At 40.0% G+C, this 14,761-nt stretch overlaps 1 protein-coding gene across 1 annotated transcript in view; it reads right to left on the minus strand.

Annotated features, from left to right (window-relative positions):
* The window catches only part of insrb (insulin receptor b), an 88,627-nt gene that overhangs the window by 13,726 nt on the left and 60,140 nt on the right, over positions 1–14,761 (minus strand). The window contains exons 5-18 of the mRNA XM_008408112.2: positions 8,460–8,599; positions 8,209–8,353; positions 7,907–8,121; positions 7,488–7,614; positions 7,064–7,302; positions 5,735–5,902; positions 5,462–5,660; positions 2,975–3,098; positions 2,653–2,806; positions 2,349–2,497; positions 1,015–1,171; positions 787–883; positions 210–277; positions 7–66 (exon numbers count right to left, since the gene is read on the minus strand). Coding sequence (XP_008406334.1) covers positions 7–66; positions 210–277; positions 787–883; positions 1,015–1,171; positions 2,349–2,497; positions 2,653–2,806; positions 2,975–3,098; positions 5,462–5,660; positions 5,735–5,902; positions 7,064–7,302; positions 7,488–7,614; positions 7,907–8,121; positions 8,209–8,353; positions 8,460–8,599 — 2,042 coding nt within the window. The remainder of the gene's footprint in view (positions 1–6; positions 67–209; positions 278–786; positions 884–1,014; positions 1,172–2,348; positions 2,498–2,652; positions 2,807–2,974; positions 3,099–5,461; positions 5,661–5,734; positions 5,903–7,063; positions 7,303–7,487; positions 7,615–7,906; positions 8,122–8,208; positions 8,354–8,459; positions 8,600–14,761) is intronic.

Raw genomic sequence — 14,761 nt, forward strand, 5'->3', positions numbered from 1 at the left:
CCTGACCCAGCTCCCGGAGCAGCGTGATCTTCTCCCGGGGAACCTCCCACTCGTCGGGAACATACACTAAACAAAAAAATATATATATATACAACACGGATGGCTGCAGGAACTTTTCACAGACCTAGAGCTGACTTCTTCTTCTTCTTCACAGTGCCAACATACTTAGGAAAACAGAAAAAGCAAAATAGGGTACATTTTGGACTTACTGTCATTGGCGCTGAAATATTCAGGATTTGGTGAGGTGATGAGATCTCCTAATGGACCTTCAGTTTGCCTATAAAACAAGCACAGAAAGCATGTGAGACGCTGCTAGTAATTGATTACTCTGACAATTAATTGGTTCATTGGATTAAAAAAAATGGCACATTCTGCAGATTATTCAATTAACCAATTAGTCTTTTTGATATACATTAAAAGATGCAGATAAGCAAATAATTAACTTCCTCCTAAATGAAAACACAAACATTTTCATCATTTGTTGCAACTTCAGATAAAAAATATTTCTAACTTCAACATGTGAAAAGTCCAGTTCCTTCTGCTTTATTTAATATCAGTAGAGTGTAGGGCCTTAAAAAACCTCTGAGGCCTTCAACAAACACCATCAAAATAAAAATAAGCATCACATTTGAAAAACATGCATGATTTTTTTTCTTCCGCTTTATAATTTTGGCGACTTTGTGTATGTCTACCAGCAAAAATCCCAATAGAACATGTTGAGGATTGCGGCTGTATTGTAAGAGATGATGGAATGTTGTCTGGGACAAAGTTTATTTTAATTTTTACTTTTTCTTGAAGACATAAAAGGCGATGACTCCCACGAACACCAGCAAGATGGAGGAGACGATTGGAGCGGAAACAATCAAAGCTATGCCTGAATCAGCTGCAGGAAGACAGAAGACGGTGAGTAAGAAAACGTATCACTATGAACGTCAATCCAGCAAACCGTGAATCGCATTATGAAGAAAAGGGAACTATAAACATCTGGTAAAGCTGGACGTCATCTTGTCTTACGGCTGGGCATGAAGAAGTATGTGGTTTCTGTAAAAGATCCGTTTCCAGCCAACGACGTAGCCCGGACGACCACGCTGTAGTTCCCAGGCTGCAGCAGGGTGAGCTTTGTGCCACCGAACTTCTCGTAGCTCAGCCGTGACACGCAAATTGAGTGGGGCTGGAAAAAAAAGAGGGGAAAAAGTATGAGTTTGCTTAACAAATAATGAGACGTAAGGTAATTGGAAAGAAACACTGGATAAAAATGAAGAATTTCAAACTCKGATGTTGTATTATCTTTTTAGTGAAAGACTCAAACCAAAAATTGTGGWCTGATCCTGTGTTCAAGAAGATTTTTTAAGAAAGGAAATGAATCTACGTTTAAATGCAGGAGAGAAACTTTGGATACAGATGGAAATGCARTCACATAAAGCTGCATYTCAACCAAAATGACCCAAAACCTAGGAAATTTATTTATTAAGAGTTTCAGGAAAACTCTTAATTTTCCTRAAACTCTTTTTTTGGGCATTATTTCTGGGCAAAATAATGCCCAAAAAAGGCATTATTTTTGTCTTTGTTGCAAAATAGTGCAAAAAAGGCTTCTTGCATTATTTTGTGGATTTACAGATATGTAAAGTTTTAGAAAACACAATTAATGACACATGACGCCTTAATTCAAACATTCATCTTTAAAAGCTTTGATTAGGGACTAAATTATTTTATTGTGCACTGCCCCTGCACTCAAACCTTCAAAGAACTCATGTTACAAAATGAATGAATTATCTTACAAAATAAAGGCTAAACATAATCAGTGCTTGTTTCATTTTAAGAAATGTTGGCTGTATAACAATTACTGCATGAACAATAAAATATCTTTACATCTGTGTTTTGCTTTAGGCAACCACAAAGGAACAACCTGGTTAATTAATTATGCTCTGAAAAGTATTTTTAATAAATTATAGATCAKTATGTTTAGGCTGCATGTGTGTGACTTGACTGCTTCCTCTGCAGTGCAGATGCAGTTTGAGATGCTGCATTTGAAACCTTCCTTCCTGCTTCTGTCACTTTGGCAACAGAGCAGTAGCTAATGCTGGCTTTCAATCACACATTTGCAGCAAGGAAACAGCCAGAGCCAAACGCGCACACTGTCACAGATGTGCACCTTGTCTACCAGAACCAGAATCCAATTTTGATAGGAGGTGCACACAAAAGTCACTTTCTTTTTCTTTTCCACTGACAAAAGGGTGGATGGATAGATAGAATGGTATAAAGCCTAGTAGTAGAAATATTTCTCAGAGTTTTTAGATTTCTGGTGTGATGACCATGTTTGTAAATCTGCATCGGCTGCCGAGGTTTACCTCCGTGTCTCCAACCTTGCGGTAGAACACCTCATAAAGGATGATGAGGCCGTTAGGCGATGGAGGCTCGTGCCACTTCACAAGCACATGGGGAGGTTCTTCGTTCATAATCTCATGGGTCACCGGGCCCGGGATGTCGTCTGCTTTTACTGGACATTAGGAGCAGCATCTCAGTGGGGTTAATTGCATCTCAAACATCAATGGCGTTAGTTTTAAGTTTGACAAACAAGAAGATCAGTGGTAGMTTTTAAACATCTATCCAACTTGTAAATTTTTATGAACTGATATATGAGAGGGTCCTTACACTCCGGCATGGTCCGGGCGCTGACGTAGGTGGCCATGCTGCAGCGGCTGGTGTCAGYRGGATGGTTGCAGGCTATGATCTCTATCTTATAGCTGGTGAAGTGCTGCAGGTTGGATATGACCGTTGACTCCCTTCCAAACACATTTTCCACCACCTGAGCAGAAATGAGGAGAGGGAATTAGTTTGACTGTGYGACTAGATGCAGTAAAAATAATAAAGCGGGTTTCACACTGCGTTATTAACCAACATCCGAAACCAAACAAAGCACCGAATGAGAACTTTACCCGTGAAACAGAACTATTTTTTTGAGACCTCGGGATACCTTATCGTCCTTCTCTTCTTCCTTGTACGAGGCAGTGGTGGTTTGCAGACTGGACATTGTGGAGTAAAAGTGAGTGGAGTCGACGGGCTCAGGATTCTCCACAGAGCGTCGTGGACGACTTTGTCTGGGAAAACAGGACAAGGAGACGTTACAAAAAGCAAAAAAATCGTGACCTCGAACTCGGCTTTCACAGGAATCGGTCTGACGTCATGGCTTCGAAACGATAAACTCCCTCCAGAATGTTCAAGACGCCAGCAGCCACTTGCAGCATGTGACGCCACTGAGAGAAGCGTCCTTCACCTCCAGCGCCTCTGATTATCTGGCRAAATCCACACTTGTTTGGCAACTCTTGCCAAAAAACRAGTAAACAGACTGAAAACATCTCTAGTGGGAAAGAAAATTTAATTTTGAGATTTGTTTTCCTTTTAATCAACATAACTGGTGTCGCACTTATTGGCAGACCTGCTGTCTCTAGTCAACAGAAAAACACTTTCCACAATAACACAACGATGGAACAGAGAAAGAGGGATTTTTGTTCKTCTGCTGATCAGGGTTGTCCAAACTGAGGCGCGGGTGCCACATCCAGCCCTCAGAATAATTTAGTTTGGTCCATGATCATAATTTAAAACCACCAACATGTTCAGATACTAAAAGATTTAACATACCAACATTTTTAGTAATTACATTTCCTCCTAACGTTTTTAAAAAGGAGCAGATTGAAGTAAAATCTTTATTCATATTCCATTACACGGTAGAATTGAACAACTACTTTGCTGTTGTTTTTTTTTTAATCTCCTGAAAAGTTTCTTGGGTTATTTGATGATGAACAGATTCACAGCATCCTCCATTCTCCAGTAAGCTCACTGTGCAGAGATAAATATGGGCCTAGAGGTCAGTGGCTAAAAGAAATAGGCCTCTCTATCACCATGGAAACAAGTTGTGAATTATTAATTATAAGTTGTTTGAAACCCTGATCAATATAAAAAACTCTTACTTTTAAAATTGCTTCTTTAGTTGTTTTTTTTTTTTTTTAAAGAAAAATCAGTATTTTATAGAAACAATTATTTCCTAAAATGATATTTTTTTGTCACAGAATAAATCTTAAAGGTTTGATTTCTTTCCCAGTGTGAGATAACATTGGGTTTAAGGCATTTTTTTTTTACCAAAGGTACCAATAAATCCTGTGAAGGACACTATATTTGTCAAAGCACAGAAATAAACTTTTCTTCACTTAAAAAAAAAATCACAGAATTCATATGTTTAATCACAGCAGCGGTCGCCTTGTTGATGCTTAGCTCCWGCCGAGTTGATTCTCAGCCAGGTGGAAGAAAAACACCCATGTCTCCCTCTGGTTGATGGACTTAGGGAGCACGAGGATTGTTGTTTGTACCAAGAGCTCGACCCGTCCAGAGCCATGAGTGTGCAAAGCAGAGTGTTTGTGTGTTTCCAAATTTCAGTTCACATGATTGCACCTCTGACTGGCATAAATGAAAATGGGCACAGTAATCACTCCCTTGGGGAAGTGTGTGAAGTGTATGTGTATGCGTGTGTGTGCGTGTGTGTGTGTGTGTGTGTGTGGGGGTGTGTGTGTGTGTTCGTGTGTGTGTGTGTGTGCGTGTGTGTGTTTCAAGGGGAAGAAAAGGTCAGACACTCAGCACCTCCCACCTTCAGCCCCCCATAAATTGTTGCTCTGCACAAAAACAAGAGTCTAAGAAAACCCACAGACAGAAAGATGTGAGCTGCTTCGAGATAAAACGTCATGGTTTCTGGGATWAAAAAAAAAAAAAAAGTTTGCTGAAACTGTTGTAARCAATTGTGAAGTAGCCGATTACTGTGTGAAAATGGTGGCTCAACTTGTTTGGTGCTTTTTCGACTTGACTCCTCTACTAAGCTTACTTTGCAGTAAGTTATCAAAGATTTATTTTTGATCTCGTTTTTAAAATGACACTTTTATCTTGTTTGCAATTTTTTATTTATTAATTAATTTATTATTTTGTTCAAATACAATCTTGAAATTTCAGGAATTTAGGTGTTTTCCAGGTCAGAAAAAATATGGAAAAAAGATGAGAAACTGTAAAAATATTTGCATCTCCATTCTTTATTCCAGATTTCCTTCATGGATCCATTCTTCACAGGGTCCCTTTCTTTTTTCTTTACTTTTTCCTGTCCTCCCTTTCTTTTCCTCTTTCTCCTTCTTTGTGTCCTTTCCTTCTATTTTTCCATCACTTTCTGCCTCCTATGTGTCTTGTTGAATATTTCCTCTCTTTATTCCTTTTTGGTGTCATTCCTTCTTTCCTTCCTGTCTYTCGGTGGCTTTCAGGATTTTGTAAGGAAAATGTAAAAATTGATCAGGCATTTGAGGGTTTAAATTTCATAAAAATGGGTAAAATCATCTGGAAATGTGACTCTGGAAAAGACTCAGCATGACGCAAGTTGTGAATTGGTGCTATATATAAATAAACTGACTGTTAATCCGAGGCAACTCACTTGCTCTCAAACACGACATTATGGAGGTAATCCTCAAAGGTCTTGCGGTACGCTATCTCCTTCTGCTGCTTCTCGATCTCCATTTTCGTCTTTGGGCAAGTGCAGCACCCGCCCCCCGAGTTGGGCTCCTCTGTTCGGTTCCACTTCTGCTCGTCTTCGCTGTCGAGGTGGGTCGGGGTGCGGGACGGCAGCTTCATTCCTGGGGAGGACGGAGCGGCGTGAGGTGAAGCCAGGAGAAAGGGGAACAGCCGATGCCTTCAGTTTCTCACTAACCTTGCAGGCAGTAGTCAAACTTGTAGAGGTCACTGTCCTCCTCCTGCTTGTGACAGATGACCCGATAGTGGGTGATGTTGCCGTTGGGGCTGGTGGGAGGCTTCCACTTCAAGATGATCTGAGATGAGGAGTTCGAGGATGAGATGGGGTCCAGAGGTCCAGAGGGCTCTGAAGGAGGCAAAAGACGACATTTAGCCAAAACTGTAAAATAAGACACAGTGCAGCCTTGAACTAGAACTGTTTGATAGACTTGCATGGATGCAAACACACAGTTCCAGCAAAAACAGGAATGACGACAGGGTTATGCAGCTCAGAGATGGTTCATTCGAATACTCTCATATGACACACATTAAACAGTGAGAGGTTTTRCTGTTATTGCTTTGCCAGAAGAGAAGGAAGAAATAAGAACGCAATTAAGTAACACCGCACGCATGCGGTTCCAAGTTTAAACACGCAAAACATGCTGTGTATTGTTTTCAGGAGAGGAAATTATGYAGTCAGGAGCAGAATTGCGGTCATGGTTTTATTACAATTTCCCTTAGAATTTCAATTTCATAAGAACACACAAAGTAGATTTGTTCCCAGACAACTAATGAACATTCACAACACCGAAGCAAAGTGCGGTCATGGTACGGACAGCTGTTTTATGAAGGAAAACGTAGCGAAAGAAGATGAAAGATAAGACGATACAACAGACCAGCTGTTTGATTCCATGTTTTATTGAATAAAAACTCAGACTGTAAGATAAGTAACCTAAATTTCCTGGGGTTAGGTCAATAATTATCAGTTTCATTAAATATTTTTTGTAGAAAAAAGGAAAAAATTTGAAATGATTTAATACACAGGGAAAGAAACTCTCCTTTTTGACAAATTAAAAACTCCTCAGACTGAAAACTACCCTTTAATGTTCTAACGATCATTTATTGTTTATTTCTATCAGACTCTGCACATCGCTACAAATTGTTTGGTAATGTTGAATCTGTTTTCTGCTGAGGATCTTTACAGATACCAGTGTTCTCTCTGTTGTGATATGCCTCGTTGGCAATTTTGTTTTGTTTCTTTTTTAATTATGCTTGAACAAAACCTGCAGAAAGAGTTGCTGTTCTGTTTCATAATAAGCACTTTCCTTTAAAAGCTGTATCAATTGACGTCTAGTAATTGTTCAGCATGCAGTGCTCGGATTTTTATTAACTCTGCTTTAAAGCAAGTTAAGCTAAGCGGTTCTGTCAAAGATGAGATCCGGACCCAGTTGACAAAAACAAATACATTTATAAGTCATCTAAGCAGTTTAAAAATCTAAAAACGAACATCAGGGTCAGTTCTACTTACTTGAGGCGTCCGTGCGAACATACATGATGTTACTCTTGGCTCCATGAACCTGATGCTCGTCGGACGCAGACAGCTGGGTTCTCACCATGATGGCATACTGGGTCCAGGGTTTCAACGACCGGATGAGGTAGCCTGGATCTTCCTGGTTGGCGCGGGGCGGCGGGTCAACGTCAGCAATCACCCAGCTGTTTGAGCCGCACGCATCCTGTCCGTCGAACTCCGTCACATTCTTGTACGGGCTGCGTTTGGCATAAAAAAATAAATAAAAAACGTTAGTAAGAAGATTCAGGAGAAAAAAGCAAAAAAAAAAACAAAAAAAAAAAAAAAACGAATGCACAATGACTATATCAGTATAAAATATAACAATACCTGTAATAAAACAAAACAAAGCTTATCATTCGGGATATAAAAACCTCCCACTTACGCCTCTTTGTAGAGAACCATAAATCCCAGCAGGTCTCTGTAGTCCGACGGCCAAAACGAATTCCACTTCAGGATGATCATGTTGTACCTGACCTTGACAGACGTGAAGTTCAGCAGCTGCATCTCACCTACACAACAAGAGTCAGGGGTCAGCATATCTGTATAAATAGCTTGAAATACACAGAAACCTTTGGTCTCTAACCCGAAAATAATTAAAGTTTGATAAGATGAAGTTTTATCCAAAACTTCAACAAAGACGTTAATTCTTTAAAAACATTTCATAACATAAAATTTACAAACTTGATATGTTGTTGAGATGTTATCGACCTACACAAAGTGGTGCATATGCGAGTGGGTGGAAAATATTTTTCCTATCTGTTATCCAAAAGTGTTTACTGAGTCAGACATGAGGACTCTTACAGGAGGCCTGGTCTCCGTTGGTGCGAGCTGCAATGTCGTTCTTCTGGTTGCGCTCCTTGGTTCCCGTCACCTCCTCCAGCTTTCTGATTTCCGACATGCAGAGCTTAGAGTTGAAGTGGAAGAACGTGCGGCCTCGCTCAATCGTCAGGTTGTGCTTGGACCAATCCCACAGCTGGCGGAGGTTCTGGTTGTCGAGCGCGTAAAAGGCGTAGCTACTAACGGAGGAGAGCAGAGATAAGCGGTTAACGGATTGGTCCTGGCATGAACTAAATATGAGACGAGGTGGGAGAAGGAGCGCTTACTCTGCTTCAAGTTGCTCTCCCTTAATGGTATGTAGCTTTCGCAGGAAGGAGAGGGAGACCAACGCGTAGGCTCTGCGAATACTCAGGTAACCTTTGATGACCTCGATCTGTCCAAGGCTGGCCTCCAGCTCGGCCGCKATGTTCGCTGCGAGCAGGAGGACAGTGGAGTTTGCAGCCAGGCAGAGACGATTATACAGAACAAAGAATGACAGAACATGCAGCTGTTGGAGGCAGTGGGTAAAACTACTTACTTCCTCCTCGGATCTTGATGACCATGTTGCCCTCGATGACGGTGCATCCTCTTAGCGCCTGGGCCGAAGTTACAGAGTCAATCGTTTTATTTCCCTGGCATGCTTTAGGACAGGGGCCCGCGCAAGGTTCACAGGTCAGCCTAAACAAACACGAGAACTGAGATTAAACCAACCAGTACATAATTTTCAAATCTGTTGTTTCTTTGTTATATTCTTGTTTGTTCTTTTTTGGGGTTTTTTAAATGAATAGTCATAATCCAGCGATGAAGGGTGGCTCAGTAGGAGGATCCTCAACKTCGTTGTGCCTTCAAATATAATGACAATAAATTCAATTCTACTCTATTCTATTTCATTCTAAAATACAATGAGTGTCCTAGAGCTCCAAATGCACAGAAAATGTCCAAATTGACAAATTATGAGTCAGATTTTCTTTAAAGGTTATCAGAGTAAGACTGGGCTCAATATCAATCCATATCACACTTGTGTTTAAATGTAAAAAAAAAAAAAAACATGCATCAGTTTTCTTTTACTTCACAATCATTGTGTACTTTGTCTTACTGCACCACATAAAATCCCAGGAAAATATATAAAATTTGAGGTTGTCATATCTAGGAAGTGATTGCAAATCAAATCAATTTGGGRTTCAAATGACAACCAGTTTCTGTCTGCTTGGTTGCAAAAAATCTGCTCACAATTCAGAAGTGAATGTTTCTCTCCGGTAATCAGATAACTCCCATAATGAGCCCGTAAAACGCAGATTACACCCGCTCTCGTTCACATTCTGCACCTCCTTGATGTTTATTTGGACCGAGGCGACCGACGTGAATGATCAAAGAGAGCGTAATCACTGACAAACCCAAACAAACACCGCCGCAGCTCCCAAAGGGGCTCGTGCCTGTTGCTTTGTCTCTCTGTTCGCTCGGTGACGTCCTCTGCCTGCACGCGTGCACTTCTGCACAAAATCACAAACGCAGGCGGGATTTCACAGCACAAAGAGACCCCGATAGCGCCTTTTAGGAAATTCGTTGACAAACGAGCTTCGAAGACCCCTTGAACAATTCCTAAAGAGCTTAATCCATCTTTTTGTTCCTTTTTACAGACTATAGCTTTCAAGCCCGAAGAGCTTCGCTTGAAAATGACTTGAAAATGTGTGGAGAAAAGCTGAAAGATAATGATTAATCCTTTGACAGAAAGATTAAAATGCTGACAATACAACTGTAAGGAATGCTAAAAAGCAAACTCATATCTTTTTTTTTTTTTCCAGTAACAGATGTGCACCGACAATATCTATATAATGAAACATTGATTTCCATGGCAACAACAGTGTCGATGACATCAGAAGATTATAACTGATCAGTTGGCCTCAGTAAACCCTATTTGGTCCATCCATGTTATGGATTCATGATGACAAGATCACAATATTTTGGGGGGAAACCAAAAACAAAGAAGGGATTCATAAATGTTCAGGTTTGACTTGTTTTAATTTTTAAGTGGTCTTAATGCATGTATTATTAAAGGATAAAAGGCGTATGTTTCTATATAAAAGTGTTGTATATTAACTGAAAAGAATAAATGCCTCGTGTGATGTAAATGGCGGGAGGAGCGCGCTTAAAATTTCTCTTTGGGATGCTGTTTTAATTATTCAACTGCAAAACAGCAAAACAAAAGAAAAAATAAATGATGGCATGTTGGTCTATAGTTGACAAACCCCATTTAAAGTTTTTGTGTAAAATTCTGGCTGGTAGTTTTAAGAAGTTTAGATCAGGTAGAAGGTGATGCGGTCACCTGTTTTTAAAGCCCCTGCACATGGGGACATCAGCTGACAAAGGATGCTGCTGTTTGCTGAGGGAAACATATAAGCTATGCACAAACTGCTGCTTGAAATCTCTTCATGCTTTAAATTCTGTTTATGTAACTCCTATTATAATCCCTCTCTCAAGGACCGTGCCCTGACTTTCTCCCTCTTCCTGCTGCGCTGTCCTCACAATGGCAGTTAGTACAAAGACACGGAAACCTCCCAGTTCCAGGCCCGAYGATCTTTGTTTACGGTTTACCGAACGCTCGAGAATTTCTACCAATTAAAGACCAACTAAGTGTTCCTCTTTGAGCGAGTGAAAACACGGTAACAAGCGCTCCAAAACAATGAATAATAAGAAAAATTCAAGGACATGTTGTCTTTCTCCGTCTCCCACACATGGAGGGAAAAAAAAAAAACATATACTCTGCCTCTCCAGCGTAACGCTCTAGTTGCAGTGCAGAAAAGGGAGAATGTTTTGGGCTGTTGTACCAAAAACACAGACACACAGGCAGACAGGCCGKGGCTCCGAGGGCAGCTCTTAAAGGGACAGTGTTTATCTGAACCCTGTGACTCGGACTTAGGGGGCTGTTGGAACCATCTAGAGCAGAGGCCTGCAGCTGACGCTCAGGTTTTGGTTTCGGCCCAACCCTGACAGAACCACACCAAATGTGGGACTGCGTGCTCGCTGTCACGTTGTCCAAAAAAAGATGAGCAAACTCCTTTCCCATAGCAGACAGAAGCAGATGCTTTCTGAGAGCAGCAGATGTGGCGAAACGCTGTTTGGAAGAGAAGTTGAAATGAATTTAACGTCATAAAACAGATTGGAGCAAATTTCCAAATGTGTACAGTATGCCRTAATAMAGCTCAACGTATTTTGATGTGTGATATCTTGAGGAATGTTACAGATTTGTGAAATGAAGACATTAAGACTGGGAGCTGCACTGAAATATCCAATAATGAACATTTTTCATGTCCAAATTTTATAACTTTCCAGACTAAAGTCAGCAGAGTTCTCAGTTCACTTTTGATTTACTTCCATGAATAAAAAAGTTCACTATGAAAGAAGGTTTCAGCCATGCCAACACAAAACATGGACGGACGGACAGACGGACGGATGRACGGATGGAGCAAARKTGGGCAGAGAAACCAAAACTTGTACTCAAGTAGGAAAAGAACTACTTTGATATATTTTTACTCAAGTAAAATAAAAAAGTAACAGTCTGACATTTCTCAGAAAAGTATTTAGTAAAAAGGCAACTCAAGTATTCATTAACTGAGAAAAACATTTAAAAGTCCCATCATCAAAAGGAACGAAATACACAGTACATTATGCTGAAATTTTGTTTTTTTAAAGACCAATATTAAAATAATTAATATAAATGGCATAATTATAAAATAACAAAATCAGACAAAAGAAAAATTCATGACATTCATTCAGTTTTCAATATAAAACGTCACTTTAACAAAAACTGCAGGTGTTTTTGTGTCTGGTTAATTTTTGGTTAAAACAAGTTTGTTCTTGTGAAGTCACTCGCATGGAGAATCCAGAAATTTTACTCAAGTAAAAGTAGCGATACTTTATACTAAATAATAAAAACACTTGTAAGTACATTTTTTARTCCTACTTTTTTAGTCCTACTTACTTCCCAACTCTGTGGTGGAGGACACAAAAGAAACGGATAGACAGATGGAAACATCCCATCGGCCCTCACTGGATCATTACAGCAGTTATGGTTAAAGCTGCCGTACACCTCCATGAATACAATGTAAGTAAATAAAATATCCTGCAACCATCCAATTTTACGACTGCGTCTGCAGCTTGTGAGAAGCTGCGCATCTGTGATGACATTAGCTCTTCCTTTAACTAAAACACACATCAGCCGCGGTGTTGCAACACGGGCCTGATGGAAAAGTCTTGTTTATCGCACGATATCTATGGACGCACATGCAAACGCAAACTCTGCTGTGGAAAACTTTCAGGCACTTCACGGGATCCGTTTCCGACCCAACCACCAGCACTAAAAGGTGAGATTTAAAGGTTCAAAACTCAGCAGCATCACAACACCGGCAAACATTTCTCCAGAGTAGGATGGAGGTACAAAAGAGAGGAACTTTTCCCCACAGAGCCTTGTTATCACGGCCGTCATGTGCTGAAACTCTACTTCCTGTCGCTTTACTGGATCTCAGCGTTGCGCTCAACACTCAATTACAGCGTAAAAACGGACAGGAAAAAGGGGATTTTCTCATACTGTGGTCCAGGTCTTACTTRGATGAGTATGAGGAGAAATCMTACATAGGGTTTCTCAAGACGCCGTTCTTGAATAACATCCATTTTCTCCTCCCAGCTCGGATTATGGAGCGCTACGGCATCTCTCACCCTCCTGGTGAATCGCAGYTTCATATTTCTGTGTCACCACATGACTACGGTTCCTTATAGTCACTGCATCAGTGGAGTCAAAATACCAATAGGTAGCGGTAAGAGTTTCCCTTCAGCTTAATGCTAGGAAGATGACAAACGTCTTTGTTTTTAATCCCAGCCATACAAAGTGAGAGATTTCCACTTACTTCATCTCAGTGAGCACAAGACACAAAGAAGCCTGGGTGTCGTTGTGCTGTAACAACTAGTTTACAATTCACATAAAGGCTGTTACTACATCCATATAAAACCAGGATAAAGGTTTTTCAGTGAAAACTGAGGAATAGGTGAATGCTTTTATCATTATTTTTATTTCATTTTAATCATTTTTTATCTATTTATCTATAAGTAGATTCACATTTTAACGTTCCTCCTGCTTAATGCAAAACTTAAATTTCACTTTTTTTCTGTGATTGTTTTTCTCCTTTTCAGTACAAGTGTKTTTCCTTCTAGTTGCTTGATTTTAATTTAAAGCACTTCAAATTATATTCTATATAATAGTCAAATCAATCTGTGTTGTTTAAAACAAAAACAAAAAAACACCAATTATAGCGTCTGCTATGCCATGAGAAACAGTGAAGCAGGCAAAACTCTTATTAATTTAATTCTTCACAGCTGATGTGCGGTCCAGACGCCTTCCTCACCCTGCAGCCCTGGCTGTGAGGCTCTACTCTGCCTCTTATGTAGGATTTTGGCTCTGACCTTTAAGACGCAGAGGTCAGCTTCCTCAGTGTACAGTTTGGCGAGTGATATTCACAAAACACACACACACAMACGGTGCATCTAACTCGCATTTACAACGTTAGTGAAGACTTTATCTGGAAAAATAGATGCGAAAAACATCAGCCGCAAACCATACTGGAATACATGAGTGGCATCAATAAATCTTGTCAGAGCGCTGCAGACCCAGAGGCTTTGTGAAACACAAACCTGCCCCCGACTTTTCATATTGATCTCAGGTCGTCGTTGTCTTTGGTTGGTGTGACTGTCGCCTCTTGCAATAGCTCGCATTAATGATTTAGTCACATGAATATTTCATTCCTCCTGCTGGAAAGTATGTTATACTCGTTGCTCAAGCCTCATGCATGCGTTTAGTGAGCGTGTAAACAGGAGTGGTTTCCAAAACACATACTTGGCTTCTAAACAAACACGCATCTCCCTGGTTTAGCAAGAGCCAGTGAGGCTAAATAAGCATGACAGTGATTTTCCTTTGCAACAAGTAAGACTGCTCTTGATTATTGGAATGCAGATCAAACGGTGAGCTCAAAAGAAGCAGGTATAACAGATTTTTGAATGATTTTTGCACCGGTGATAAAGAGTAGCAGGATAAAGGCCTCGCTATGTGGCTCTTTATCAGTTCCTTCAGTTTTCCACCTCTCTGGCATATCCTACTCCGGTCACCTTAAGCACAGACATAATCTTCTCCGGTAGGATAAAATGTGTTTATGACCCTTTAAACTGATCTTTCAAATCCCTTTGATAAACCATGCCATACGAAACAACCGTGTGAAACGTCCAATCCTAAATAATCAGCTCCTTGACAGATTACTAAAGCTGGTGCAGTTTGACAACACAAGTGTCACCAGGAAAAATAAGTAATGTCAAACTCCTCATACACAATAAACAAGCTGAACAGGATGCAATATTACAAGAACACTTTTATAAAAATGACGGCTGATTGTTCTTTAAAATTAAATTTTAATAATATATCCAGTTTGCATTTTGAGTCAAACAGCACAGAGACTGTTTACCAGCTTCTTGTTACATCAGACAAGTCCTTACTGTTTAAATGGCAAATAATTGAATTGGGACTTAATTAACCTTTGTAACCATTAAAAAATACTGGAAACTATGGGAACAAAATGGGCTTATTTGAGAAATTTAATATAAAGTAAAGACTAGAAACTCCACATTGCGTGCTTCCAGTTCAATAGTTAGTTTGTTAGGTTTGTTTGTTTTGTGACTCATAAAACTGAACTTTTTGCTGGAAAGTGAACGCTATGAGTCATTATTCTTTGATACAAAACCAAAGATGGCAAGTCAGTTAAACGCAACGAGAAACTGCAGTTTGACATTCACTATATCAAT

Source organism: Poecilia reticulata, linkage group LG4 (assembly GCF_000633615.1).
Source record: "Poecilia reticulata strain Guanapo linkage group LG4, Guppy_female_1.0+MT, whole genome shotgun sequence".
NCBI lineage: Eukaryota > Metazoa > Chordata > Actinopteri > Cyprinodontiformes > Poeciliidae > Poecilia > Poecilia reticulata.